Here is a 26,606-nt window from a genome sequence, read left to right on the forward strand (position 1 = left end):
CAAATTTTGTATTTGACCAGCCAAGATTTGAGCCGGATTTTGTTGGTACGCCATCAGGTCTACATCTGGTAGGCCCCACTTGTCCACTAGGAGTTGAAATACTTCTGAATGAAGGCTCCTGTCTCCGGCTTGTACGTCCTGACGACTGAGGAAGTCCGCTTCCCAAGTGAGGACTCCCGGAATGAACACTGCCGATATGGCTGGCAGATGGCGTTCCGCCCAATGAAGAATCTTTGACACTTCCATCATTGCCATGCGGCTTCGAGTGCTGCCTTGATGATTTATGTACGCCACCGTGGTTGTCTGACTGTACTTAAACAGGCCTGTTCTGTACCAGAGGCAGGGCTAGTGTCAACGCATTGAACACCGCCCGCAATTCCAGAATGTTTATCGGGAGGAGAGATTCCTCCCTGGTCCACCGACCCTGAAGAGAGTGTTGCTCCAATACCGTGCCCCAACCCCGCAGACTGGCATCCGTCGTTAAAAGGACCAAGTTGGAGATCAAGAAGGGACGACCTCTGCTCAGTTGCTGGTCTTGTAGCCACCAGGACAGTGACAAGTGGACCTCTGGAGTCAAAGAGATAATTTGAGTTCTGATCCTGTGAGGTAGGCCATCCCACTTGGAGTATTAACCTCTGCAGAGGGCATGAATGAAATTGAGCGTACTCTACCATGTCGGTAGTCGACAACATGAGGCCTAGTACTTGCATCGCCGAGTGTATCAACACACGTGGGCAAGAGAGGAAGCGTCTTATCTTGTCCTGAAGTTTCAGGACCTTCTCCTGAGACAAAAACAACCGCTGGTTGTGGGTGTCCAATAGCGCTCCCAGGTGCACCATGCTCTGAGCAGGGACCAGGGAAGACTTCTTCCAGTTGATGAGCCACCGTGGGCTTGCAGGAATTGGACCATCAGCTCCAGATGACGAAGGAGAACCTCCAGAGAGTTCGCCAGGATCAACAAGTCGTCCAAATACGGCGGGATCCTGATACCCTGAGGGCGGAGTAGAGCAGTCACGACCGCCATGACCTTGGTGAAGATCCGTGGAGCCGTGGTCAGACCAAACGGTAAGGCCTGGAATTGAAAATGTAAGATGCCAATAGCAAACTGCAGGTATTGCTGATGCGACGCTGCAATAGGTATATGTAGGTAAGCATCCTATATGTCTAGGGATACCATATAGTCCTTGGGCTCCAAAGCCAGAACAGTAGAGCGAAGAGTTTCCATACGGAATTTTGAAACTCTCACAAATTTGTTCAAAGACTTGAGGCTGAGAATGGGTCGGGAAGATCCATTCGGCTTCGGAACTAGGAACAGCATTAAATAGTACCCCCTGCCTTTCTGAGTTAGAGGCACCGGCACTTTCACTCCCATGTCCAGGAGAGATTGTTCAACCAGATTGAGAGTTTTTGCTTTTACTGGGTCTGAAGAGACGTTTGTTGAGCAAAACTGGCGAGACTGGTGGTACAATCTCTCCTGGACACGGGAGTGATAGTGACGGTGCCTCTAACTCAGAGAGGCAGGGGGTACTATTTTGGGTACGTTTCTTGAAAGAGATGGTGTATCCGTGAGCGACGACTTCCCTTACCCAGGCGTCTGAAGTGGTCTGTAACCATACCTGAGCAAACCGTAGAAGTTGGCCTCCAACCCTGGGATCCTCCAGAGGGAGGCCCACCCCGTCATGCAGCAGGCTTATCTGTTTTGGAAGCAGGCTGATGGGCAGCCCAGGCACGTTTAGGTTTGGGCTTAGTGGATTTGGAAGTGCGAGCCTGTTTCGGGTACGCCTGACCCTTTGCTTTACATGGAGGTCGAAAGGAACGAGGAAGTACTCTTAGCCTTTGGAGCTGAAGGAGTAGTACTAGGTAGACATGCAGTCTTAGCAGATGCTAAGTCAGCAACAATCTTATTGAGGTCTTCCCCAAAAAGAATGTTTCCCTTAAAGGGATCACCTCCAAGGTCTTTTTAGAGTCCAGATCTACAGACCAGGACCGCAACCAGAGGATCTGGCGAGCCAGAATAGACGTAGTAGACGCTTTGGCCGCCAGGATACCTGCATCAGATACCGCCTCCTGTATATAATGAGAGGCTTTAGCAGCCCAAGAGGCCACAATAGTAGGCCTATGCACAGCTCCTCAAGAGTGTAAATAGATTTCAAGCAACCCTCCACTCGTTTATCCATCGGTTCCTTCAAAGAGGTGACGGTAGTGACAGGCAGAGCAGATGACACCACCAGACGCGCGACTTGTGAGTCCACCGGCGGCGGTGTTTCCCAATTTTTACTTAACTCTGCAGCGAGAGGATAACGAGCTAGCATCTTCTTAGGGAGAATTTCTTTCTTGGATATTCCCAGGATTCCCAGGATTCCTGATGTATGTCCCAGGATTCTGACGTATGTCAACTAAGTGGTCAGAATGAGGTAAATCTAATTTAGTAAACTTATCTAGTTTCTTAGAAGTAGCTGGGAGTTCTTCGTCATCATCAATTTGAAGAATCAGCCTGATAGCCTCCAAGAGGTCAGGAACATCCACCTGTGTAGTAGACTCCCCATCAGAAGCATCTGCACCAGTGTCTGAGGGGTCAGTATATGCGCCATCTTCATCAGATGAAGTATCTGAAACATGAGTGGATTGTGAGGAAGTTATGACCCATTTTGACGATCCCTTGGTCTTAGGCGGGTGAGGGTTAGGATTTTGCTTGGTCAAAGACTGATTTAATTGATGTAACTGAGAGGACAGAGTATCTGCCCATGGCAGATTAACAGCAGGGACAATATGTGGCTGTAATGGCACAGGAGGTCCCATAGGGGGCGCAAGTCTAGTTACAAGCGTAGTAAGTCAATTAGAAAATGTAGTCCATGTTGGGTCATAATTTGCCCCCGTTGCTGTGGACTGACTAAGGGGTATACCTGAACCCTCAGCTGCAATATTTTCCTCAGAGACATCTATGGCATTAGCACTGCAGGGTGCAGGTTTAGCCATAGAATTATCACCCTGTGTAGCTGACATGATATGAAAGCGTAACTGTAGGGTGAAATAGTACAATATAAGCAGACAAAGTACCTTATAAAAATCCCCCTGTATAGTGTGAATGCAATGAGATCACACATGGGCCCTCATTCCGAGTTGTTCGCTCGCAAGCTGCTTTTAGCAGCTTTGCACACGCTAAGCCGCCGCCTACTGGGAGTGAATCTTAGCTTATCAAAATTGCGAACGAAAGATTAGCAGAATTGCGAATAGACACTTCTTAGCAGTTTCTGAGTAGCTACAGACTTACTCGGCATCTGCGATCAATTCAGTGCTTGTCGTTCCTGGTTTGACGTCACAAACACACCCAGCGTTCGCCCAGACACTCCTCCGTTTCTCCAGCCACTCCCGCGTTTTTCCCAGAAACGGTAGCGTTTTTTCGCACACACCCATAAAACGGCCTGTTTCCGCCCAGAAACACCCACTTCCTGTCAATCACATTACGATCACCAGAACGAAGAAAAAACCTCGTAATGCCGTGAGTAAAATACCTAACTGCATAGCAAATTTACTTGGCGCAGTTGCACTGCGGGCATTGCGCATGCGCATTAGCGACTAATCGCTCCGTTGCGAGAAAAAATACCGAGCGAACAACTCGGAATGACCCCCATGGTGAATTTAAGAGGTACATAGTGACTGTAAAACACAGAGAAAAATACCAAAGGGGTATATCCTGTGAAACACTATATTATATGAAAACCCTGAAGCACTTAGCCCCCCTCAGGGTACAGAATATAGGGATAGCAGTATATGTGAGATACACGGAATGGAAATCACATAGCAGCTATTGGCACACACACAGTCACATGTACAATGCAGAAACTATCACAAATAACAATAAAACTGCACTGGACTCAGTAGCGGATCTTGCCACGGGCAAGCAGGACTTTTGCCCGGGGCGCCGCCTTACGGAGGGCGCCGCACCATGGCAAGATCCGCTGCTGCTGTGCCCCCCCCGCTGCCGCTGCCCCCCGCCGTGAAGGAGAGGACCTTTACTGTGTGGTGCGCGATGACTTCATCGCGCACCGCACATCATTTTAGCGGCGCTACTACTGTACAGGGGGCGTAGCTGACCACGCCCCCTGCATGAAGCCACGCCCCTATTGCCCGCCCGGGCCGCTTAAAACCCTCGAGCCGGCCCTGACTGGACTAGCAATACTAAGTAACTGCACTACAAAGTAAAGCTATGTATAAATATAGATATAACAATGCACAGTAAAGACTGGATGTATATCACAGGATACTTGTTCTAAATAACCCTGAATGTATGCACTTGTTCTTAACTAACACTGTCTAAAGACATGTAGAATACTTAAGTGTCCTGTAAATTCACAGCGCTGATGATGCAGGCGGCTTTACAGAGGAGACATTGCCCAGCAGTCCCAAAGTCAGCTCAGCATGTGTGTAATGGCGCCCAAACGCTGACAGGGAGTGAAGGAGGCAGAGAGAAGCCGCTCCAGGGCAGGAACATTAGCAGTAAATGGTGCCTGGGGCTGGGGGAGGGGCTACAGGTCAGAGCCTTATCCCCTTGCTGGACTTCACCACTGGGAACTGCGAGCCTTAGTAAAACGGATTATGAGGTAATCCGACCTGTGCCCTTGCCCTGGTGGTCTAGTGGGGTCCCTGTACGGCCACAGTGTCCACGCCAGTGTGGTCCATCTCCTAAAGACCGCGCCAGATCGTGATTTCCATCAGGTCCCGTCTGGGGGACCCTCTTACCTTCTCCCTTGATGCAGCCACGCAGTCCCGGGCAGCTGTGGCAGGTGTGTGCCGTAGGTGAAGAACCGGAGCCCTCCGCTGTAAGTAACCGGCAACCAGGGCGCGGGAGTGTACAGCGCCGCCGGGGGAGGTGAGGGAGCCGCAGCATGATATGTCATAATGACATATAGCACTTCTAAGTGCTTATGCTGCTGCCCTTGAAGTCTTCTATCTTCATAAAAGCTCTTTTCAGGACTGCCCAGCGCAGCCCTCCCGGCTAGCTGCAGTGACGTGCGGTGAGGTCAGAGGCTGGGGAGGCACAAATGGTGGCTCTCTGTGCCAGGAGCCGGTCTCATAGTGGCTCTCTGTGCCAGGAGCCGGTCTCACCCCCTACACAGTGTAACTCTTTAGTCCCTGTACTGCATCCATGCAAACACAGAAAGGACATACTGTACACACAGTAATAGCCAGGTCACAGCCATCACCCTAGTGTTGTGAGTAAACTGTTGGATACTAACTTCTGGGTGAGGTGCCCCCCATTGCCCCCTCGCCTGCAGAACACTGCTGGCCTGGTGCAGCAAGTTACACAGGGCAATACAATCATCAGTGATACAGTCAGCAGCACCTGGGGAGGGAGAGCAGGAACATATATGTACACTACGTGTCACTACTGTAGCCACACACACAGAGTCCTGTCCCCACACTCACTACAGATGCCACACACACATACACACACAGAGACACAGAGTCCTGACCCCGCACTCACTACAGATGCATAGCCTCCAGCTGTACCTTTTTGGCAGGTACAGTACCTTTTTTTTATGGTCTGTACCAATTGTTGGCTCTCCAAACTGCCATTGAAAGTACAGGAAAAGGCTTTTTCGAATTTGTACTGATTTATATGTGTAAAATGTTGGAGGGTATGCAGATACCACACACACACACACCTGTCTGCGCACTCACTACAGATACAACACACACACACACACACACACACACACACACACACACACACACAGTTCTGTCCCCACTCTCACTACAGATGCCACACACACAGTCCTGTCCCCACACTCACTACAGATGACACACACACACACAGTCCTGTCCACACACACACACACACACACACACACACAGTCCTGTCCCCACACTCACTACAGGTGACACACATACACAGTCCTGTCACCACACTTACTACAGATGACACACACAAACACACACACAGTCTTGTCCCCACACTCACTACAGATGACACACACAGAGTCCTGTCCCCACACTCACTACAGATGACACACATACAGTCCTGTGCCCGCACTCACTACAGATGACACACACACTCACACACAGAGTCTTGTCCCCACACTCACCACAGATGACACACAGAGTCCTGTCTCCACACTCACTACAGATGACACACACACACACACACACACACACACACACACACAGTCCTGTCCCCACACTCACTACAGATGACTCACACACACAGTCCTGTCCCCACACTCACTACAGATGACACACACACGGTCCTGTCCCCACACTCACTACAGATGACACACACACACATGCAGAGTTCCGTCCCCACATCACTACAGATACCACACATACACATACACACACACACACACACACCAGTGGCATTTCTATAATGGGTGCAGTGTGTGAGAGGCACACTGGCCCCCAGGTCCAGGGGGACCCACCCCACACACACTGCACCCATTTGCTTAATACTTACCTCTCTGAAGTCCCCCGTCGAAGCCATCCCTTTTCGGCAGCGCAATAGAGTTTGAACACTAGGAGGAACAAACTCTATTGCGCCTGCTGAAAACTCCAAAAAGATGGCACGGCGGCCATTTTTTTGGAGTTTCGCGCATGCGCATTAGCAAAATCTTCGGGAAAATGGCCGCTGCGCCGTGTTCATGGAGGTTTGCGCATGCGCAATAGAGTCTGCTCTCAGAGAGAAATGTGCCATTGGTATGATTGAGGCTAAGTATTTGGGGTACATTGTGGGCAGAGGACAGGTTAAACCCTGGTCTAGACCTAAATGTAAATCACAACTTAGGACATTTCTCGGTTTGGTCGGCTATTATCGCAGGTTCATTAGAGATTTCGTCGCTAAACGAATGTCTTAAAAAACAATTCCCAGACAAGATAACGTGGTCTGGACCAGTGGAAACGGCTTGACAGGATTTAAGACGAGCTTTGTGTACTGAGCCTGTCTTACAAGCTCCTGACTTTAAAAAGCAATTTGTGTTACAAACGGATGCCTCTGGGACAGAATTAGGAGCAGTCCTATCCCAAGAGGTAGATGGAGAGGAGAAGCCCATCCTTAGCCGTAAATTGTTGCCCAGGGAGCGCAGATACTCAACTGTAGAGCAGGAGTGCTTGGCCATTAAATGGGCAGTTGAGTCATTAAGGTATTATTTATTGGGACGAGAGTTTTTGTTGGTCACAGACCATGCACCCTTACAGTGGATGCATACAAACAAAGAGGTGAATGGTCGTGTGACCTGTTGGTTTTTGGCTTTGCAGCCATTTAAGTTTGAGGTGAGGCATCGTCTGGGGAAACAGCACCTTAATGCTGATGCCCTTTCCAGGAGGTTTGTAGGTCCTGTTCCTCCAAGTAATCCTATGGTGAAGCTAGGGGAGGAGGAAGAAGGCGAGGTGGGTGACCTCTGGAAGGTAGGGGAAGGCTGTTTACCTGGGCGGATGACACAGGTAGGGGTGGGCGAGGCAGGGAGCTCGCCTGAAAATAGTGTAGCTTCACCAGGGTGGTTGAAGCTAAGGGGGGAGGAGTGTGGCAGAGACAGCATTTTTCAATGTGAAAGTAATGTGGAGGATCCAGACCAGGTTTTGGAAGCAGTAGCAGAATCCCAGGTGTGTGATCAGTAGCACCTGGGATTTCCTGATATAAGGGTTTCCAGGGCAGAGTCACCTAGCTCTTGACGGTGGAATAGCCACCCAAGTGATAGGGTTATGTGGGTTAGACTAGGGACCACTAGAGCCTATCAAGAGTCTGCCACGCTGAGAGTACCTGTATGCTACTACCTGTAATACCGACTGCATATGGATTTAACTTGCTATGTGGTGACCTGCTGTTCAAAATAAACACCGAAAGTGTTCACCTGAGTCCCCATGTTTGTGATCCTTGTCACAATATATATATATATATATATATATAAATAAATAAAAATCCAGTTCACCGGGCACTCCTTGTGTAAAAGTCGTCACTTTACTTGCTCGGGTGCCCTCCGTGAGGGGTTGACCTCCAGTATATGGTACGTAATAGCGGCACTCCAAGTCGACTATTTAAATACAAAAGTGTGCTTTTAATTCAGAATTAAAAGCACACTTTTATATTTGAGTGTTCGACTCGGAGTGCCGCGTTTACTTACTATATATATATATATATATATATATATATATATATATATACACACACACACACACAAAACATGCGTATAATAAATTGATTCACATTGAGCTTCATTCCCCCATTCCATTACTTCTAACTACATTTTATACATTTTTGTAAATAGTAGATCTGCCAACTTGCAAGTTCTGCATTAAATATTCACTTATATTTAATCTTTAAAATGTATCTGCATTGCTCCTTTCTCTCAGTAGAGCCCCAATTGAAATGTTATTTTTTTTAACAGACCAATTATCCTTATTTATAAAGGGTGTAAAAATGGGTATATCAAATAGTAGCATATACAGGTAGTGCTGCCATTTCTTTTATAAGTTGGCAAATACCACCACCTACTGGTGTTTCCTATGCCTGCAGTAGGTAGAATTGTATAGTTGTTTAAAAGGATCATATCCAGGGGCGGATTGGGAACAAAAAGCGGCCCTGGAAATATTTGTACTAGTGTCCCCACATGGGCAGCACCAGAGGTGTAAGGTCTGGCCATGGGCCATGGCAGCAGCACCCTCCCCCCAAGACTTTCCAGATAGTGGGCATGTCCAGCATCAAGGGGGAAGTTAAAAAGAAATACAATTACATATTATGAGCACATTATATGATACACCTTCAGAATTTAGGAAACTACATAATTCTTTAGAAAGATATATTTTCTTGCTTATTGCACCAACCGTATCCCAATCACTATTCACTCAATCTTATATGTCAGCCAAGCAGGCAGACAGAGCATACACTAGATCATCTGCAATCACAGGCTAAGTAGCAAAGTAATTTTCATATATGCAGATCATTTTGCATCTTATTCATTATGTCCATAAAAAGGACCACATGTCCTCAAACAAAACAGGCCCCGCGGGTGCGTCGGCCCACCGGGAATCTTCCCTGTAGACCCTATGGCGATTTAATTCAGAATTAAAGACATCTTTTAACATTCTCAGAGATTGATGTGACTTTTTCATGCCATGATAGTGTTTGACAAATTAATTACATAAATGTTATTGCTAGGTTCTTCAACTTACATGAAGTCTGATGTACACTGCTAAATACAGAGGCCCTCATCAGACCTGGACATGGCTGCATCCAGGTGCTCTGCGCACATGCACCAGCCATTGTGCACGTGCGCAACCTTACACATTGTGGCTGCCACAATGTGATTGACAGCAGTGGCTGTAGGGGTGTCGCCGTGGCATGGGGGGGGCTGGGCATTCCAAACAGGTACATGTTAGGACCGTTTTCCAGTTGGCTGCGTGACGTCACACGCAGCTGCTCTGGAAAAAATGTCCGCTGACCGACTGGCTGCGCATCCAGGGGTCAACCTTAGATTCGAGGATTGCGGACGCTTCGGTAGGCAGCTTCACACATGCTAGACAGTCTTTAACTGTGCTGGGTGGCCTCCAGCATGTGAGGAGATGAACGCAGATCTGGCTGCGTATGCAGCGATCTGCGTTCATCTTTGAATACCCTACAGACTCCCACTCTAATCCCAAATTGACATATATTTTCAGTTCTGATTAAATATGCTAAATGTTTTTTCTCTAAACCAGTGGTTCCCAAACTCGGTCCTCAAGGAGCACTAACAGTACCTGTTTTCCAGATCATCTAGATGGAGCACAGGTGTGTTAGTCGACGAACATACTGTAACAGATCTACAGGTGGTACTAATTATTCCTGAGTATACCTTGAAAACACGCACAGTTAGGATTCCATGTGGATCGAGTTTGAAAAACACTGACACAGGGTATTATTAAATATTGAGGATTATGTTAGGCAATTTGGGCGCCCTAATCAAAGACGACAATGACAGCAGAAAAATTAAACAAGTTTTTCCTGATCTGTAGTCACAAGAGAGGACCAGATGGCGGGATTGACGCATAACTTCAGCAATGATAATGTCCCACTGCTTAATGCTGATTTAAGTGAGGAAGTAGTCTGTGACCGATTCAAAAAAATTAAGATTAATAAGTCACCTGGTCCTGATGGAATTCACCCAAGGGTTCTTATGGAGCTACACTCTGAATTAGCAAGACCCCTATATTTTCTTTTCAATGACTCACATCAGGCATGGTCCCGAAAAGACTTGCGTATAGCGGAAGTAGTGCCGATATTTAAAAAGGGAATTAAATCTGAACCGGGTATTTATAGACCAGTAAGTCTTACATCATACAGTGGGAAAGTACTGGAAGGTATTTTAAGAGATATAATACAGGAGTTCCTTGAAACCACTAAGGTTATTAATAGGAACCAATACGGATTTGTGAAGAATAGATCATGTCAAACTAACTTAATAGGCTTTTATGAAACAGTTAGTGTGAACCTAGATCAGGGTAAAGAGGTGGATGTAACCTTTTTAAACTTTGCGAAAACTTTCCACACAGTGCCTCACATGAGACCTATCTACAATTGATGAGAACTTGGGCTAGGGAGCGCAATATGCACTTGGGTTAGAAATTGGTTGGATAAAAGGGAATAGCGAGTGGTGGTAAATTAAACATTTTCAAATTGGACTGAAGTACTGAGTTGTGTGCCACAAGGGTTGGTACTTGGACCACTATTGTTCAACATTTTCATAAATGATCTAGAAGTAGGTCTAGAGCACAGGTTCTCAAACTCGGTCCTCAGGACCCCACACAGTGCATGTTTTGCAGGTCTCACAGAATCGCAAGTGAAATAATTAGCCCCACCTGTGGACCTTTTAAAATGTGTCAGTGAGTAATTAATACACCTGTGCGCCTGCTGGGTTACCTGCAAAACATGCAATGTGTGGGGTCCTGAGGACCGAGTTTGAGAACCACTGGTCTAGAGAGTACAGTGTCAATTTCTGCAGACTATACCAAACTGTGTAAGGTTATAAATTCGGAGGTGGATGCTAAGTCTCTACAGAACGACTTATTTAGATTGGAAATATGGGCAGCAAAATGGAGAATGAGGTTCAATATATACAAATGTAAGGTAGTGCACTTTGGTAGCAAGATCAAAAATACTACCTAAATACAAAATGGGGAGAAACTAGGGGATTCTGTACTGGAAAAACATTTAGGTGTTCACATAGATAAACTTAGCAGTAGTACCCAAGGTAGGAATGCAGCAAAAAAGGCAAACAAGGTATTAGAATGCATAAAGAATTGATGAATTGAGAATTGATGCAAGGGATGAGAGTGTTATACGTCCATTATATAAATCACTAGTGAGGCCACATCTCAAATAAAGTGCACAACTATGGGCACCATACTACAAAAAGGATATCCTGGAACTAGAAAAGGTTCAAAGACGGGCAACAAAATTGATTAAGGGGACGGAGATGCTAGAATACGAGGAAAGACTCGCTAGGCTAGGCATGTTTACACTGGAAAGAAGGAGATTAAGAGGAGACATGATTGACATTTACAAATATATAAAGGGTCAATACATAGAGCTAGCAGGGGATTTGTTTTTGGTAAGATCATCACGAGGACACGTGGATACCCGCTTAGGTTAGAGGAGAAGAGATTTTGCACACAGAAACAGATTGTTTTCTTCACAGTAAGGACAAAGGTGGTAATTCCGAGTTGTTCGCTCGCTGCTATTTTTAGCAGAATTGCTAAAAGGCTAAAATCCGGCAGTTCTGCGCATGCGTATGCACTGCAGGGCGCACGCGCTAAGCAATTTTACACAAAACTATGCTATTTTACTCACGGGCGAACAAAGCTTTTCAGTCGCTCTGTTGATCGGAGAATGATTGACAGGAAGTGGGTGTTTCTGGGTGGTAACTGAGCGTTTTCCGGGAGTGTGCTAAAAAACGCAGGCGTGCCAGCAGAAAACGCAGGAGTGGCTGAAGAAACGGGGTAGTGGCTGGCCGGACGCTGGGCGTGTTTGTGACGTCAAATCAGGAACTAAATGGACTGAGATGATCGCAATCTAGGAGTAGGTCTGGAGCTACTCAGAAACTGCAAGGAAATACTTAATAGCAGAATTTCTAATCTTTCGTTAGCAATTCTGCTATGCTAAGATACACTCCCAGAGGGCGGCGGCTTTGTGTTTGCATTTCTGCTAAAAGTAACTAGCGAGCGAACAACTCGGAATGACCACCAATATGTATTTGGGATTGCCTGCCGGAGAGAGTAGTAATGGCGGACTCGATCATTACTTTTAAGAATGGGCTAGATACATTTCTAATGGATAAGGATATACAGGGTATGGTGGGTAAATCATGCACTATAGCAATAAAATAAAATAACAATAAAAAAAAAAAGAGGAATTGACATAACGGCTAAACATTCACCACAGTTAAAATTAGTCTTAAAAAATAATACAGTGTAGGAGATCACTAACAGGTTGAACTTGATGGACAAATTGGGGTATATTTACTAAGGTCCCGATTTTGACCGAGATGCCGTTTTTTCTTCAAAGTGTCATTTCGGTAATTTACTAAGCAAAAATCTCGGCAGTGATGAGGACATTCGTAATATTTTGGAAGTCCTAGGAAAAAATCACGAATCAATACACCATCGGTCAAATACGCCTGCAATTTGGTAGAAATCGGTAATTTACTAAAAAGTGCAAATCACAAACACTGCCGACAATAGCCAAACACTGCCGTGCAGAAATACAATTCGTGAAAAAGTGCTAAAAAAAACCAGACCTGCTTTTTTATCCCGTGTTTGGATAGGCATGCAGGGATCCATGAGATCCGTGCATGTTTATCAGTGGGAAGGGGATGGGAAAGTGTGTATTTTTTGAAAAAAAAATTGCATGGGGTCCCCCCTCCTAAGCAAAACCAGCCTCGGGCTCTTTGAGCCGGTCCTGGTTGCAAAAATATGGGGGAAAAAATTATAGAGGTTCCCCCATATTTCAACAACCAGCACCAGGCTCTGCGCCTGGTCCTGGTTCCAAAAATACGGGGGACAAAAAGCGTAGGGGTCCCCCGTATTTCTGAAACCAGCACCGGGCTCCACTAGCCAGATACATAATGCCACAGCCGGGGGACACTTTTATATAGCTCCCGGCGGCCCTGGCATTACATAACCAACTAGTCACCCCTGGCCGAGGTACCCTGGAGGAGTGGGGACCCCTTCAATCAAGGGGTGTCCCCCCCTCCAGCCACCCAAGGACCACGGGTGAAGCCCGAGGCTGTCCCCCCCATCCATGGGCTGCGGATGAGAGGCTGATAGCCGTTGTGTAAAAAAATGAATATTGTTTTTAGTAGCAGTACTACAAGTCCCAGCAAGCCTCCCCCGCAAGCTGGTACTTGGAGAACCACAAGTACCAGCATGCGGAGGAAAACCGGGCCCGCTGGTACCTGTAGTACTACTACTAAAAAAAATACCCCAATAAAAACATGAGACACACACCTTGAAAGTATAACTTTAATACATACATACACACCTCCATATACACATACTTACCTTATGTTCACACGAGGGTCGGTCCTCTTCTCCATGTAGAATCCATGGTGTACCTGTGGAATAAAAAAATTTCTCACAAAATCCAGTGTAGAAGCCTCTTCTTCTTTTAATCCAGTTGTAATCCAGGTACTTGTCAAAATAAAAAAACGGACACCCGACCTCGCACTAAAAGGGGACCCATGTTTTCACATGGGACCCCTTTCCCCGAATGCCAGAAACCCCCTCTGACTTATGTCTAAGTGGGTTCCATCAGCCAATCAGGGAACGCCACGTTGTGGCATCCTCCTGATCGGCTGTGTGCTCCTGTACTGTATGACAGGCGGCACGCGGCAGTGTTACAATGTAGCGCCTATGCGCTCCATTATAACCAATGGTGGGAACTTTGTGGTCAGCGGTGAGGTTACTTTCGGTCAACCGCTGACCACAAAGTTCCCACCATTGGTTATAATGGAGCGCTTAGGCGCTACATTGTAACACTGCCATGTGCCGCCTGTCATACAGTACAGGAGCACACAGCCGATCAGGAGGATGCCACAACGTGGAGTTCCATGATTGGCTGATGGAACCCACTTAGACATAAGTCAGAGGGGGTTTCTGGCATTCGGGGAAAGGGGTCCCATGTGAAAACATGGGTCACCTTTCAGTGCGAGGTCGGGTGTCCGTTTTTTTATTTTGACAAGTACCTGGATTACAACTGGATTAAAAGAAGAAGAGGCTTCTACACTGGATTTTGTGAGAAATTTTTTTATTCCACAGGTACACCATGGATTCTACATGGAGAAGAGGACCGACCCTCGTGTGAACATAAGGTAAGTATGTGTATATGGAGGTGTGTATGTATGTATTAAAGTTATACTTTCAAGGTGTGTGTCTCATGTTTTTATTGGGGTATTTTTTAAGTAGTAGTACTACAGGTACCAACGGGCCCGGTTTTCCTCCGCATGCTGGTACTTGTGGTTCTCCAAGTACCAGCTTGCGGGGGAGGCTTGCTGGGACTTGTAGTACTGCTACTAAAAACAATATTCATTTTTTTACACAACGGCTATCAGCCTCCCATCCGCAGCCCATGGATGGGGGGGACAGCCTCGGGCTTCACCCCTGGTCTTTGGGTGGCTGGAGGGGGGGGGACCCCTTGATTGAAGGGGTCCCCACTCCTCCAGGGTACCTCGGCCAGGGGTGACTAGTTGGTTATGTAATGCCAGGGCCGCCGGGAGCTATATAAAAGTGTCCCCCGGCTGTGGCATTATGTATCTGGCTAGTGGAGCCCGGTGCTGGTTTCAGAAATACGGGGGACCCCTACGCTTTTTGTCCCCCGTATTTTTGGAACCAGGACCAGGCGCAGAGCCCGGTGCTGGGTGTTGAAATATGGGGGAACCTCTATCATTTTTCCCCCCATATTTTTGCAACCAGGACCGGCTCAAAGAGCCCGAGGCTGGTTTTGCTTAGGAGGGGGGACCCCACGCATTTTTAAAAAATTTTTTAACACTGATTTATTTATTTTTTAAAGTGCACAATGAAGCCCAGCACGGATCTCTCAGATCCGGCCGAGATTCATTGTATTAAAGTCGGCAGTGTTTTACAAGTCACTCACGTAAAACAGTGCCTAAAAAAACGAATGACATCGACATCGGTAAAACCGAAAATGCAGAATACGGCAGCTTAGTAAATTAGTCGTACTAAATTCAAAAAGTTGCATGTTTACACTTTCGATGTCATTCGTGATTGAACTTTGACCTCAAACGGGAAAATACGAACTTTAGTAAATATACCCCATTGTCTTTTTTTCTACCTCAGAAACTATGGGGGTAATTCCAAGTTGATCGCAGCCGGATATTTTTTAGCAGTTGGGCAAAACCATGTGCACTGCAGGGGGGGCAGATATAACATTTGCAGAGAGAGTTAGATTTGGGTGGGTTATTTTGTTTCTGTGCAGGGTAAATACAGGCTGCTTTATTTTTACACTGCAATTTAGATTGCAGATTGAACTCACCCCACCCAAATCTAACTCTCTCTGCACATGTTATATCTGCCCCCCCTGCAGTGCACATGGGGGGTAATTCCAAGTCGATCGCAGCAGGAATTTAGTTAGCAATTGGGCAAAACCATGTGCACTGCAGGGGAGGCAGATTTAACATGTGCAGAGAGAGTTAGATTTGGGTGTGGTGTGTTCAATCTGCAATCTAATTTGCAGTGTAAAAATAAAGCAGCCAGTATTTACTCTGCACAGAAATAAAATAACCCACCCAAATCTAACTCTCTCTGCACATGTTAAATCTGCCTCCCCTGCAGTGCACATGGTTTTGCCCAATTGCTAACTAAATTCCTGCTGCGATCAACTTGGAATTACCCCCATGTTACTATGTTGATGTTCATGTGTTTAAAAAAAAAAAAAAAGTGAAGAAATAATATGCAAATGAAGTTGTTTCAGCACTTAAGGGGTCTGTTTACTAAGCCTTGGATGGAGACAAATCCGACGGAGATAAAGTCCCAGCCAATCGTCTCCTAACTGCCATGTCACAGGCTGGGTTTGAAAAATTATAGTTAGGACTTCAACCAAGGCTTAGTAAATAGACCCCTAAGTCTCATAAGTACACAAGCAGCAAGTCCTCCAAGTGTCATGTGGATGCAGTTGACATAGTATTCACATGACACTGAGCACACAGTAGCAGCTTTGAACCACAGCTCAGATGAACTGAAATAAATATGAACTTAACTTTCTTCTTACAGAGAACCAGAGTAATTTATTTATAAAAAGACATTTCATGTTTATAAGGTATTGCAGTTTTAAAAGCGTATGTACAGTAAATACAGGATTCTCATACAAATGATAAATGTTGCAGGAGGATTTACTTGTATATAAAGCAAATCACTTTTTTTATACAGTATACTAAACTCACGTTTGTTCACCAGAGGTCCCACTCTGCCTTTTCTCTGATGAGTGATGATGCCGCAAGTAACCACGCTGATATGAAATCTAGTACCCCAGAGCCACGCTGCCAGCTGCAAAGAAGCCACAAGAGAAGACAAAAAGAACACAGACCCTCTACATTGCCGAGTTGGAAAAGTGTGGACAGTTTATATGATTCAAGTATGTTCTTTATATAGCTATAATAGAAGTTCATGAGTTGAGCTGACTATTTGTAAAGTTTTCAGAACACTAACACAGGTTTTATTATGAGTGGGAACTAAGAGCAACTAAAAGAAAAAATCTTATATCAGCCTATGTAGACTGGGGGTTACCAAATATTATCTATCTCAGTACTGTTGGTACCACACTGTGCTGTATTCTTCGGAGAAACTGTTATATGTGACAGTAACATATTCCTATATTTGCTTACCTCACACCAACATGGGAAGCTTACCTCACACCAACATGGGAAGCTTACCTCACACCAACATGGGAAGCTTACATCACACCAACATGGAAAGCTTCCATCACACCAACATGGGAAGCTTACCTTACACCAACATGGAAAGCTTACCTCACACCAACATGGGAAGTTTACATCACACCAACATGGGAAGCTTACCTCACACCAACATGCAAAGCTTACATAACACCAACATGGGAAGCTTACATCACACCAACATGGGAAGCTTACATAACACCAACATGGGAAGCTTACCTCACACCAACATGGGAAGCTTACCTCACACCAACATGGAAAGCTTACATCACACCAACATGGGAAGCTTACATAACACCAACATGGGAAGCTTACATAACACCAACATGGGAAGCTTACATCACACCAACATGGAAAGCTTCCATCAAACCAACATGGGAAGCTTACCTTACACCAACATGGGAAGCTTACCTTACACCAACATGGAAAGCTTACCTCACACCAACATGGGAAGCTTACATCACACCAACATGGAAAGCTTCCATCACACCAACATGGGAAGCTTACCTTACACCAACATGGAAAGCTTACCTCACACCAACATGGGAAGTTTACATCACACCAACATGGGAAGCTTACCTCACACCAACATGCAAAGCTTACATAACACCAACATGGGAAGCTTACATCACACCAACATGGGAAGCTTACATAACACCAACATGGGAAGCTTACCTCACACCAACATGGGAAGCTTACCTCACACCAACATGGAAAGCTTACATCACACCAACATGGGAAGCTTACATAACACCAACATGGGAAGCTTACATAACACCAACATGGGAAGCTTACCTCACACCAACATGGGAAGCTTACCTTACACCAACATGGAACGCTTACCTCACACCAACATGGGAAGCTTACCTTACACCAACATGGGAAGTTTACATCACACCAACTTGGGAAGCTTCCATCACACCAACATGGGAAGCTTACATCACACCAACATGGGAAGCTTACATCACACCAACATGGGAAGCTTACATCACACCAACATGGGAAGCTTAATTCACACCAACATGGGAAGCTTAATTCACACCAACATGGAAATCTTACATCAAACCAACATGGGGAGCTTACATCACACCAACATTGGAAGCTTACCTTACACCAACATGGGAAGTTTATATCACACCAACATGGGAAGCTTACGTCACACCAACATGGGAAGCTTAATTCACACCAACATGGAAAGCTTACATCACACCAACTTGGGAAGCTTACATCACACCAACTTTGGAAGCTTACATCACACCAACATGGGAAGTTTACCTCACACCAACATGGGAAGCTTACAACGCACCAACATGGGAAGCTTACCTCACACCAATATGGGAAGCTTACAACGCACACCACCATGAGAAGCTTATATCACACCAACATGGGAAGCTTACATCACACCAACATGGGAAGCTTACACATACCTCCCAACATGACCTTTTCCAGGAGGGACAAAATGCTTTGTTCATGGACTTCCCTCTTACTTTATGATTACTGTCACCTGTGTAGGACTAGTTAATTAATGAAAAAGGTGTTTCAGCACAGGTAACAGCGATCATAAATTAAGAGTGAAGTCCAGAAACAGAGCAGTTTGTCCCTCCTGGAAAGGGTCATGTTGGGAGGTATGGCTTACATCACATCAACATGGGAAGCTAACATCGCACCGACATGGGAAGCTTACCTCACACCAACATGGGAAGCTTACAACACAGCAACATGGGAAGCTTACATCATATCAACATGGGATACTAACATAACCACCAACACACACCAACATAAGAAGCTTACATCACAACAACATGGGAAGCTTACATCACACCTACATGGGAAGCTAACATCGCACCAACATGGGAAGCTTACATAGCACCAACATGGAAAGCTTACATAGCACCAACATGGGAAGCTTATATCAAACCAACATGGGAAGCTTACCTCACACAAACATGGGAAGCTTACCTCACACAAACATGGGAAGCTTATATCAAACCAACATGGGAAGTGTACCTCACACAAACATGGGGAGCTTACACATACCTACATGGGAAGCTAACATCGCACCAACATGGGAAGCCTATAATGCACCAACATGGGAAGCTTACATAGCACCAACATGGGAAGCTTATATCAAACCAACATGGGAAGCTTACCTCACACCAACATGGGGAGCTTACCTCACACCAACATGGGGAGCTTACACATACCTACATGGGAAGCTAACATCGCACCAACATGGGAAGCTTATAATGCACCAACATGGGAAGCTTACATAGCACAAACATGGGAAGCTTATATCACAACTACATGGGAAGCTAACATCGCACCAACATGGGAAGCTTATAATGCACCAACATTGGAAGCTTACATAGCACCAACATGGGAAGCTTATAACACACCAACATGGGAAGCTTACATCACACCAACATGGGGAGCTTACACATACCTTCCAACATGCCCCTTTCCAGGAAGGACAAAATGCTCTGTTCGTGGACTTCCCTCTTAATTTATTATTACCGTCACCTGTGTAGAACTAGTTAATGGGTGAGAAAGGTGTTTCAGAACAGGTAACAGCAATCATAAATTAAGAGGGAAGTCCAGAAACAGAGCAGTTTGTCCCTCCTGAAAAAGGGTCAAGTTGGAAGTTCTGGCTTACATCACATCAACATTGGAAGCTTATAACACACCAACATGGGAAGCTTAAATCACACCAACATGGAAAGCTTTCATAACATAACATTCTCATCTCTACCCAGTCTTCCAACCCCCGGCGCCTGTTTGCCACTGTTAACTCACTCCTCTGCCCACCACCATCTCCTCTCCCTTCCTCATTGTCTGCTCTTGACTTTGCCAACTATTTCACATCCAAGATTGACTCCATACATCAGGACATCACATCCCACCAGACCAGCAACCAGCCACCACCCATCCCTTGCCACCCCTCCCCTTCCCTCTCATCAACTCTTACATCTTTCTCCCATGTATCTGGTGAGGAAGCCATGGCCCTCATCTGTTCCTCCCCCCCACCACCACCACCTCCCCACTTGACCCTATTCCCTCCCACCTCCTCCACTACCTCTCTCATTCTGCCTGTTCCCATCTTGCCCACCTTCTCAATCTCTCCCTCTTATCAGGCACTGTCCCCTCTGCCTTCAAGCATGCTCTTGTCTCCCCTATTCTTAAAAACCTACCCTTGATCCAAACACTCTCTCCAACTATTGACCCATCTCTCTCCTCCTTTTTGCCTCCAAACTCCTTGAGCGTATTGTCTATAATCGCCTCACTGCTTGTCTTTCCTCTCACTGACTGCTTGACCCATTCCAGTCTGGTTTCCGTTCTCTTCACTTCACTGAAACTACCCTCACAAATGTCTGCAATGACCTCCATGCAGCCAAATCTGAGGGCCGCTACTCTCTGCTTATTCCTCTTGACCTCTCTGCTGCTTTTGACACTGTGGACCACACTTTCCTTCTGCAAATCGTTCACTCTCTTGGTCTGCATGATACTGCCCTCTCCTGGCTGTCCTCCTACCTCTCTGATCATTCCTTCTCTGTCTCCTCTCATGACACTACCTCCCCCCCACTTCCACTAACTGTTGGTGTCCCCCAAGGCTCTGTTCTTGGTTCTCCTTTTCTCTCTCTATACGTCCTCTTTAGGTGAACTCATTAGTTCTTTTAACTTCCAATATCACCTCTATGCTGATGACACTCAAATCTACCTTTCCTCCCCCGATCTCTCCCCAGCCCTCCTCACTCGTACCTCCAACTGTCTCTCTGCTATCTCTTCCTGGAAGTCCCAGTGCTTTCTTAAACTCAACATGTATAAGACTGAGCTGATCATCTTCCCAACCTCCCGCACAACCTCACCTCCCACAATCTCATTATCCATTGATGACACGACTATCTCCTCTAGCCCCCGAGTACGCTGTCTTGGCGTAATCCTTGACTCCTCCCTCTCCTTCAAACCACACATTCAGCACCTCTCACAAACCTGTCACTTAATCTCAAAAACATTTCCAGGATCAGACCCTTTCTCACCCAGGATGCCACCAAGACCATTATTCACTCACTGATTATTTCCAGACTGGATTACTGTAATCTCCTCCTAATTGGCCTCCCTGACAATTACCTCTCTCCACTCCAATCTATCCTCAATGCTGCAGCCCGACCCATCTTCCTCACCAAATGCACTACGTCCACCTCCCCTCTCCTACAAGCCCTTCACTGGCTTCCCTTCCCTTTCAGAATCCAATTAAAACTTCTCACTCACAAAACACTCACCCACTCCTCTCCCATTTACATCTCTGACCTTATCTCCCTTTACTATCCCACCCGTCCTCTTCGCTCTGCTGATGCACGCCGATTCTCCTATCTTCTGATTACTTCCTCCCACTCCTATCTCCAAGATTTTTCACATGCTGCTCCTTTTCTCTGGAATTCTTTACCTCTCCCCCTCAGACTTTCCACCTCCCTACAGAACTTCAAACGGGGTCTTAAGACCCACTTCTTTACCAAACCCAGCCAAATCTTATCCTAACCCTCTGTCCAATGCTTGGTCTACCCCATATGTGTCACCCCTGTCTGTCTGCCCCTCCCTTTTAGAATGTAAGCTCTTACGAGTAGGGCCCTCTTCTCTCATGTGCTTATCCTTTTCTTCCTTTAATAATCCTCAACTGCCCAAATCCTGCAGTTTCTTGGCCACCTTGAAACTTATCTTTGGATATATAGCAAACTACTGTACTGTATATGTAAGGGTGAGATAAGCTCTCACTAGCAGGGCCCTATCTACCCTGTTATGTCTGCAACTTTTTTGTCACACTCGTATGTCCTTGTTCTGTTTGATTTGTTTTTCTGTATGATTTGTGACATGGCTTGTCCAGGGCTGTGGTTTGCTGGCATCTTACAGATAAATGACTGCTTTTCTTCGGTAACCATCTGCCATGCTAGTGACCTTGAAAGAGAGAAGGCAGTAGTGCAGTCATGTCCAAACTGCGGCCCTCCAGCTGTTGAGAAACTACAGATCCCAGCATGCCCTGACACAACTTTAGCATTCTCTGACAGCAAAACTGTATCAGGGCATGCTGGGATATGTAGTTTCACAACAGCTGGAGGGCCGCAGTTTGGACATGCCTGTAGTAGTGAGATAGACTTAACCAAGAACTGAGGAAAAGAACATTTGAAATATTTTTGTTTTTTTAACACTGTAACTGTTAAAATGTACTTGTAACTTAAACATGCTATTCTTTTAATTCTTTGTTTACTTTGCTACATAGGCCCATCTCCTGTTCTACAGAGTTCTGATGGAAACTGGGTAGCGCTACAGAGTATAACTTTGCCTCCGCCAAGAATGCTTGCTCAACCAAAGAGTCAAGTATTCAAATCATTAGAGAATGAATCAACTGTTGTCTCAGCTTACGATGAAATGGGCTCTGACAGTGATGAGGAAGTTGACTGGAGTTTAGCGCTTAACGCCTATCGACGAAGAACAAGACAGTTGTCGGAGGATTCCTGCTATACAGACTCCCAGTATAATACTGAATGGACATGTGGCAATGATTATTATCAGCCTGTAACATCACCATCATCGGGGCTGTTTACAAACACGGAAACTGTATTTTCTGATTCTGAAACCTCATCAGTGAACTCCTTAAAGGAGAATAGGGTATCGGCTAAATCCATTTGGCCAAACAGAAAGGCCCCAAGTGAACAAATGCAGAAAGAACACGTTTATGGAAAGATGGATATTAACTTTAATCCGCAGTCCAATAGTATGGAATACTCAGACAGCAGTGAGGCAGAAAAAAGCCAAGTTGATGTTGAGAAAAGGTCAAGGAGATGGAGAAAGAACAAAGTGGCCCTGGAAGAGATGGGAGAGGGGAGCAGTAATATAATGAAAGCGCAGAAAAGGACTTTAGGCACAAATAAGGTATTTAAAAAAATATATATATATTTTTTTTTTACATATTGGGATAAATTCACAAGTGTACATAAATTGTGACACTTCTTAAATTTTTGTATTGCACATATCTATTTCCACTTAATTATCCTAACTTTGCACGAAAATTAATATTTACAGAATGTTGAGGAACTCAGAAATTATGGATATAGGAGCCTATTCAGTAAGTATGGCAAATTCAGTTTTTTAGCAGAATTTGCAATCTTCTGACTTGCATGATGAGGGCTGCATATCACAGGGCAAGGCCACCTAGCATGCTTACTGCCGCCCCCCATCTGCAACCACGTACTAATTGCGATCACGCCGCAATTACTGCGCAGTCGCAGAAATTAGGGAGTGCCGGCCAGTGGCCTGCCGCCATCTTTTTGATTGGAGCGGCTGCATGTGACGTCATGCGGCCGCCCCAATAACGTCACCGCCACGCCCCCATTCGGAAGCCGCCACTCCCGCAAAGCTCTGTCTCCACCTTCGAAACAGCGTTGCCGTACTACGAACGCCTCTGCCTGATTGGCAGTAAATGTGGGCGCATGCGCAGGACGGTCCCTGCGAGTGCACCCGCGGGGCAAACTGAGAAGTTCCGAACCGCGATCCAACCGGAATTAGGCCCATAAGCAGGAATGTCTTTGTGTGTAATTTAAAGTTAATGACTTAAGAATCAAGGTTACAAGAGTGGAAATGTGCCTGTACCCATATTGTACAAGGGGCTACAGTTAAACGGGTTCACTACGGCTGGCCGGCGGTCGGGCTCCCGGCGACCAGCATCCCGGCGCCGGGAGCCCGACCGCCGGCTTACCGACAGCTTGGCGAGCGCAAATGAGCCCCTTGCGGGCTCGCTGCGCTCGCCACGCTACGGGCACGGTGGCGCGCTACGCGCGCCACACTATTTTATTCTCCCTCTATGGGGGTCGTGGACCCCCACGAGGGAAAATAATTGTCGGTATGCCGGCTGTCGGGCTCCCGGCGCCGGTATACTGAGCGCCGGGAGCCCGACCGCCGGCAAACAGAAGACCACCCCAGTTAAACAATAGCTTATTAAATAAAAGCATAGTTTATTAAAGTGGCCTGGTCACATACATTTCAGAGATATCCAAATGATAAAGTCAACTTGTATGCAGCCTGTTCATTTGCCGGAACCCAGTGCTTGACTATAATGAGGTAATGCTTGACTATAGTGCATGATAACTGACATTTACACATAAATCATTGGTTCTTAATGAATAGATTGGATTTATTTTCTTTTAACATTTATGTAGCGCCAGTATATTTTGTTGCACATTACAATTGAGAACACAACAGTAATACAGCAAGGTTGGGTAATAACATACAAAGATGTAAGAGGGCCCTGCTCGCAAGCATACAATCTGTAGGGAAATAGGAATATTATACACAATGCTAAGTGATATAATTTGCAAGTTGGTCCAGCTATATTCCCGAAGGTGAACAGTTATTGGTGGGCTGTATGATTCAATGGCCTGGGCTCATAGGATTTAGTTTTTGTTTTGGCTAACTTCTCGTGAGGCGCGGCAGACGATCGTTCAGGATCCCGGTGGTTGGGATCCTGGGGCCGGTGTTGTGATGTCTGCACCGGCATTCTGAGACGTGTCGGGATTCCGACGGCCGAGATCCTGTCCGCCGGGATTCTAACTGAATCCCGTTCTCGGGGCTTCAACCTAACCAGCCTAATGGTTGATCAGTCACTAAAACTAATGTACTGTGAGGACTATTTTTTTTTCCAGAACTTTCCCTTTGCTGGGATGTCATGTTGCTGTGTATATTTTTAGAGAGGAGTCACTGTTTGTAGCTCTACAATCATGCCTAGTGGGGCTGTACTGAGCGGTAGCCCACCTACTGCTTCAGGTTTCAGGTTGTCACCCCATATTATAATCACACTGACAATGATGAGCTGAGCAACTTCTCAAGCACCTGTAGTCTTCAATTGCTCACCTATTTTTACAAACTTATGCTCAATCCACAGGTGCTGCAGATTAATTTAAATCAGGGTGCAATCATAGTAATTTCATTCACCAAGCACAGAACATTTGCTCTGTATATTTTTTATTGCAAGGGAAATAAATATTACACTCCCATACCTCCCAACATGACCCTATCCAGGAGGGACACACTGCTCTGCTCCTGGACTATTCTCTTAATACAGTGGTTTCCAAACTTTTTTGAGTCACGGCGCCCTAGAATATCAGAATTTTTTTTTCACGTTACCCCTAGGCCAAAAATTTCTTATTGAGAAATTTAGAAAGAAATATTACATTAGTAGATCATGTTTATATGTCATCCTTAGGGTCAGTTGTGTGGTGAGGGACAAGATTTGATTCTGTTTGGCCACATATTTTATGACTGGCAGCCACTGGCACTGGTTTTGCCTATTATATTGACCATGAATAATTTGAATTGGTCCTGGACCACCAACCCAGGGCACCTCTGCAAGTGTCTCGAGGCACCCCAGGGAGCCACGGCACACAGTTTGGGAACCTCTGTCTTAATGTATGATTGCCGGCACCTGTGTTGCACAGGTTAGTGGATAAGAAAGGTGTTTCAGCACAGGTGATGACAATCATAAATTAAGAGGGAAGTCCAGAAGCAGAGCATTCTGTCCCTCCTGGAGAGTGTCATGTTGGGAGGTATGCACTCCAGGTATTACTATAAAATTGTAATCGTACAGAATCAGGAGATGGCAAATAGGAGAGGAAAACAGTCCTTTAATGAAGCTCTTATGGAAAGCATTATAAAATGGACAAGGAATTCCAGTACTATGGGGCTAATTCAGACCTGTTCGCTCGCTAGGGTTTTTTTTTGCAGTCCTGCATTCGCAAAGTCGCCACCCATAGGGGAGTGTATTTTCACTTTGCAAGTGTGCGAACACGTGTAGCAGAGCTGTGAAAACAGATTTTGTGCAGTCTCTGAGGAGCCCAGGATTTACTCAGCCACTACGAACACTTCAGCCTGTCCGGGACCGGAATTGACATCAGGAACCCTGCCTGCAAACGCTTGAACACGCCTGCGTTTTTCCAACCACTCCCAGAAAACGGTCAGTTGACACCCACAAATGCCTTCTTCTTGTCAATCTCCTTGCGAACGCTCATATGAAAGGATCCATCGCACAAACCCATCGCTCAGCGGCGATCCGCTTTGTACCCGTGCGATGCGCCTGCGCATTGCGGTACATACGTATGCGCAGTTTAGACCAGATCGCCCGCTGTACGAAAACGTAGCCTAGCGGTCAGGACTGAATTAGCCCCCATGGTCCTAAAAGAGATGGCCACTTTTCTAGTTAGGGTTTCTTCATTGAAGGATTCCTGTTTGAATCGCAAAATATAAAGCAAATAGAACGAATATTGGGGTTATTCAGGCTAAGCGTTGCAACTGCAATAACCCCGGCGGCGGCAGTGTGCACGATGTGATCGCATTGGCTGTGAATGCCTTTGCCTGATTGACAGGCAGAGGCGTTCGCTGGGTGGCATACGCAGCCTAGCCGCAGCTGCAGGGAGTCGTCCACAGTTGCTGCGAACGCAATTAAATTGGGGCCGCAGCTGCTAGGCAGGCCGTTCTGCATGCTGGGCAGCCTTGCCTTATGATGGGCGGCCCCAGCATGTGAAAGAACGGATTGTAGATTCTGCTTTTTAGTACTGAATAACCCCCATTGTACACTGTGTGATAAAATCAGATGTTCAGCTTATGCAGGTGTTTACTATGACTTTCCAAGTGTTA

General features: G+C 46.0%; 1 protein-coding gene across 2 annotated transcripts in view; it reads left to right on the forward strand.

Annotated features, from left to right (window-relative positions):
- Nucleotides 1–26,606, forward strand: part of MYRIP (myosin VIIA and Rab interacting protein) — an 835,957-nt gene that overhangs the window by 622,631 nt on the left and 186,720 nt on the right. For both annotated transcript variants that reach the window (XM_063922392.1, XM_063922393.1), the window contains exons 9-10: nt 16,435–16,612; nt 22,201–22,853. In XM_063922392.1, the coding sequence (XP_063778462.1) occupies nt 16,435–16,612; nt 22,201–22,853 (831 nt within the window). The remainder of the gene's footprint in view (nt 1–16,434; nt 16,613–22,200; nt 22,854–26,606) is intronic.

Source organism: Pseudophryne corroboree, chromosome 5, assembly GCF_028390025.1.
Source record: "Pseudophryne corroboree isolate aPseCor3 chromosome 5, aPseCor3.hap2, whole genome shotgun sequence".
NCBI lineage: Eukaryota > Metazoa > Chordata > Amphibia > Anura > Myobatrachidae > Pseudophryne > Pseudophryne corroboree.